Source organism: Lygodium microphyllum, chromosome 16 (assembly GCF_053477565.2).
Source record: "Lygodium microphyllum isolate KBCC chromosome 16, Lygodium_microphyllum_v1.1.10, whole genome shotgun sequence".
Classification (NCBI taxonomy): Eukaryota; Viridiplantae; Streptophyta; class Polypodiopsida; order Schizaeales; family Lygodiaceae; genus Lygodium; species Lygodium microphyllum.
In genome coordinates this window covers 110,739,388-110,742,120 of record NC_141150.1, presented here as the reverse complement: position 1 = coordinate 110,742,120, position 2,733 = coordinate 110,739,388, and the positions used below count along the sequence as shown (strand labels likewise).

At 49.0% G+C, this 2,733-nt stretch overlaps 1 protein-coding gene across 1 annotated transcript; it reads right to left on the bottom strand.

The window, feature by feature from the left end:
- Window positions 1-220: 220 nt before the first annotated feature.
- Window positions 221-2,501, bottom strand: MDH (malate dehydrogenase). Its single transcript, XM_087696261.1, has one exon. The coding sequence runs from the start codon at window positions 2,378-2,380 to the stop codon at window positions 1,136-1,138; it is 1,245 nt and encodes a 414-aa protein (XP_087552387.1). The 5' UTR covers window positions 2,381-2,501; the 3' UTR covers window positions 221-1,135.
- Window positions 2,502-2,733: the final 232 nt, after the last annotated feature.

The window sequence follows — 2,733 nt, the reverse complement described above, 5'->3', positions numbered from 1 at the left end:
AACTGCTATCACTGAGAGCAGGATCCATTGCAGAATTTTAGCTGACAGCCACTGAACTTAACATGAAATGATGCCCTTTGTTCAGCCACTTTAAACAGTAATCTGTCAGTTTATTTACACTTGTAATATTATTATAAAATCATAAGATAGGATACGTGACCTCAGAAATGCAACCCCATCAATTATTCATACCTACATCACAACACGGAGGCATCTCAAATTGGTGTCAACCCCTAAACTTGCTCATATCATGCCGTAATACAATTTGATGCCAGCCTCCTCAACCACGAAAAGTAAAAACTCTCCACAAATAAGAACATGTCTACCTTGGCAGATGAATAATCATATATGCGGCAAAGACAAGGTGGCTTGTCCAATATGCAGACGGAAATGCAATAACCTTAGCAGAAGCCTTCACGAATATTTTGCAGGGGGTGGAAATATAAAACCACAATAGATCTTCATAAAGTCAAATCTCAGTGCACAAGCATGACGTAAAACAGTTCATACCCTAAGCATAAAACAGCATACCTACATAGAACCACAAAATTAATATGTACGAGCACTGCTGCAATCATATCAAGGGACTGATGGACACCATCTCACTAGAGGAGACGAGCAGTTCCAGTTCTTTCTCAATGTCAGCCATATCACAACCGGCAGATTTTTCAAAGCCACGATCAATCACTTCACCTTCAACAGGTAAACGAACACATCCCTTGGGCTCCTTCAGCACCAAAGGACCACCACAGCTACCAGCTGTCTATCCACAGCCCACACAACACAATTCACATCCCAGCCCATGTGCAGATTTCACAACCCAGTCCATGTGCAGATAGCCAGAAACCAATCAACTATGCCAACTAGAGCAAAGATTATTGAAAATCCCATGTATCATGGATAGCTCCGCAACAAGTATCAGAGACAAGAACAATCCACAGAACTAGTCGATGTGAGTATCTTAGAGTCCAATCTTCCACAACATTGTGAGTATCAGCTTACAGAAATAAAAAGATGCTTAGGTAATAAACTAACCATCCTCAAATAGGGTCAGTTGATTCTTTTTTATTCTCGATGCTATGCCCTAACCTACAAAACTGGCAAGTCTTCCAAAACAGAATGTAAAGAGGTTAATTTAGGCAGCTGCGGTAGCAGCTTCCTTATTGGCAAATGCAATCCCCTTCTCAATGCTGGCCTTCAATTCTGGCTTCAGCTTCTCAAGACCCTGCTTCTCATAATCGCTCAGCCCCTCTAGATCAGAAGTTACAAAACCTTCGATACCTTTCTTCCCCAGCTTGACTCGGGATGCAAAGAAGGGCAGTTCAGTCAGCTCAGACTGCACATATGAGCACTCAAAAACATCGGTATCACCATCCAAGGCACGAAGTGACGACTCACAAAACCTAGCTGATGCATAAGCCATGGACAGCGTGGCAGATCCAGCACCGGCCTTAGCCTCCACAACCTCAGTTCCTCCATTCTGGATCCGATCTGTGAGCTGCTCAATCTCCTCCTGGGTGAATTCACAGCTCGGCTTTGCCTTTGACAACAAAGGAAGTATGGTAATGCCAGCATGTCCTCCAACAACCGGGACATCCGTTTCAATAAGTCGGAGGTTCTTCTTCTCAGCAACGAATGTGTTTGCCCTGACAATATCCAGGGTAGTTACGCCAAACAGCTTCTTAGGGTCGTACACACCTTTCTTCTTAAGAACCTCAGCGGCAATAGGGACCATCGAATTGACCGGGTTGCTGATTACGTGGATCCATGCGCCAGGGCAGTTGTCGGCCACAGCCTCGACAAGAGACTTGACAATGCCGGCGTTGATATTGAACAGGTCATCCCTCGTCATTCCAGGCTTGCGGGGAACGCCAGCGGGGATGACCACGATATCCACGCCCTTGAGGCCCTCACCGAGCTCGGCAGGGCCGGTGAACCCGGACACCTTTGCAGGCGTGTTGCAGTGGCTAAGGTCTGCAACGACGCCCTTCACATTGGCGATATCGTACAGGTTGAGGTGGGAGACGAGGGGAGACATCTTGATGAGGAGGGAGAGGGGCTGGCCGATGCCGCCTGCGGCACCAAGGACGGCGACCTTGAAGGTGGAGGCGCGGGCCGCACCAGGGCGTGCGACAGGACCGGGGTTGAGGCGCGGGGAGGCGGAGGGGCAGGAGGAGATTATGGCAGAGCGGGAGTCGTGGCCGAGGAAGGAGAATTCATGGCAGGAGGAGGATTGCTGGGATCTGAGGCCTGCAAAGCTCGGCAGGGGAGGAGACGACAGCCGGGCCTGAGTAGGGGTGGCAGATCTCGCCTGGGTGGAAGCCGAGGCGTAGGACGACGAGAGGAAGGGCCTCCTGACTGCGTACATCTGGGACGCCATAGCTAGGGTTTCTCTCTGCTCCTGTTTGCCTGTCGGTCTGGTCTGTCTTTTCTCTCTCCCCCGGCCGATCGATCTCGTGCCTTCCTTCTTCTTCTCGTCTCTTCTCCCTTCTGACGAGTCTCGTCCGAAGAAGAGAAAGGGCCGTTCAGACATGAGCGTCGACGTGGCAGTATCACAATCGTCCATTCCAACGGTTGCTATTGGCTTTCTTCTGCCGCATTTTCCGAGGCACTTTCTTCACCCTCGATATTTTCTACGATATTTTCTTTTTCGGCCTTTATTTAGTCGTTTTAATTATTGGGTGTACCGGCAAATTCCAATACGCAACAGTGAACACCGTGAAGTCATCGACC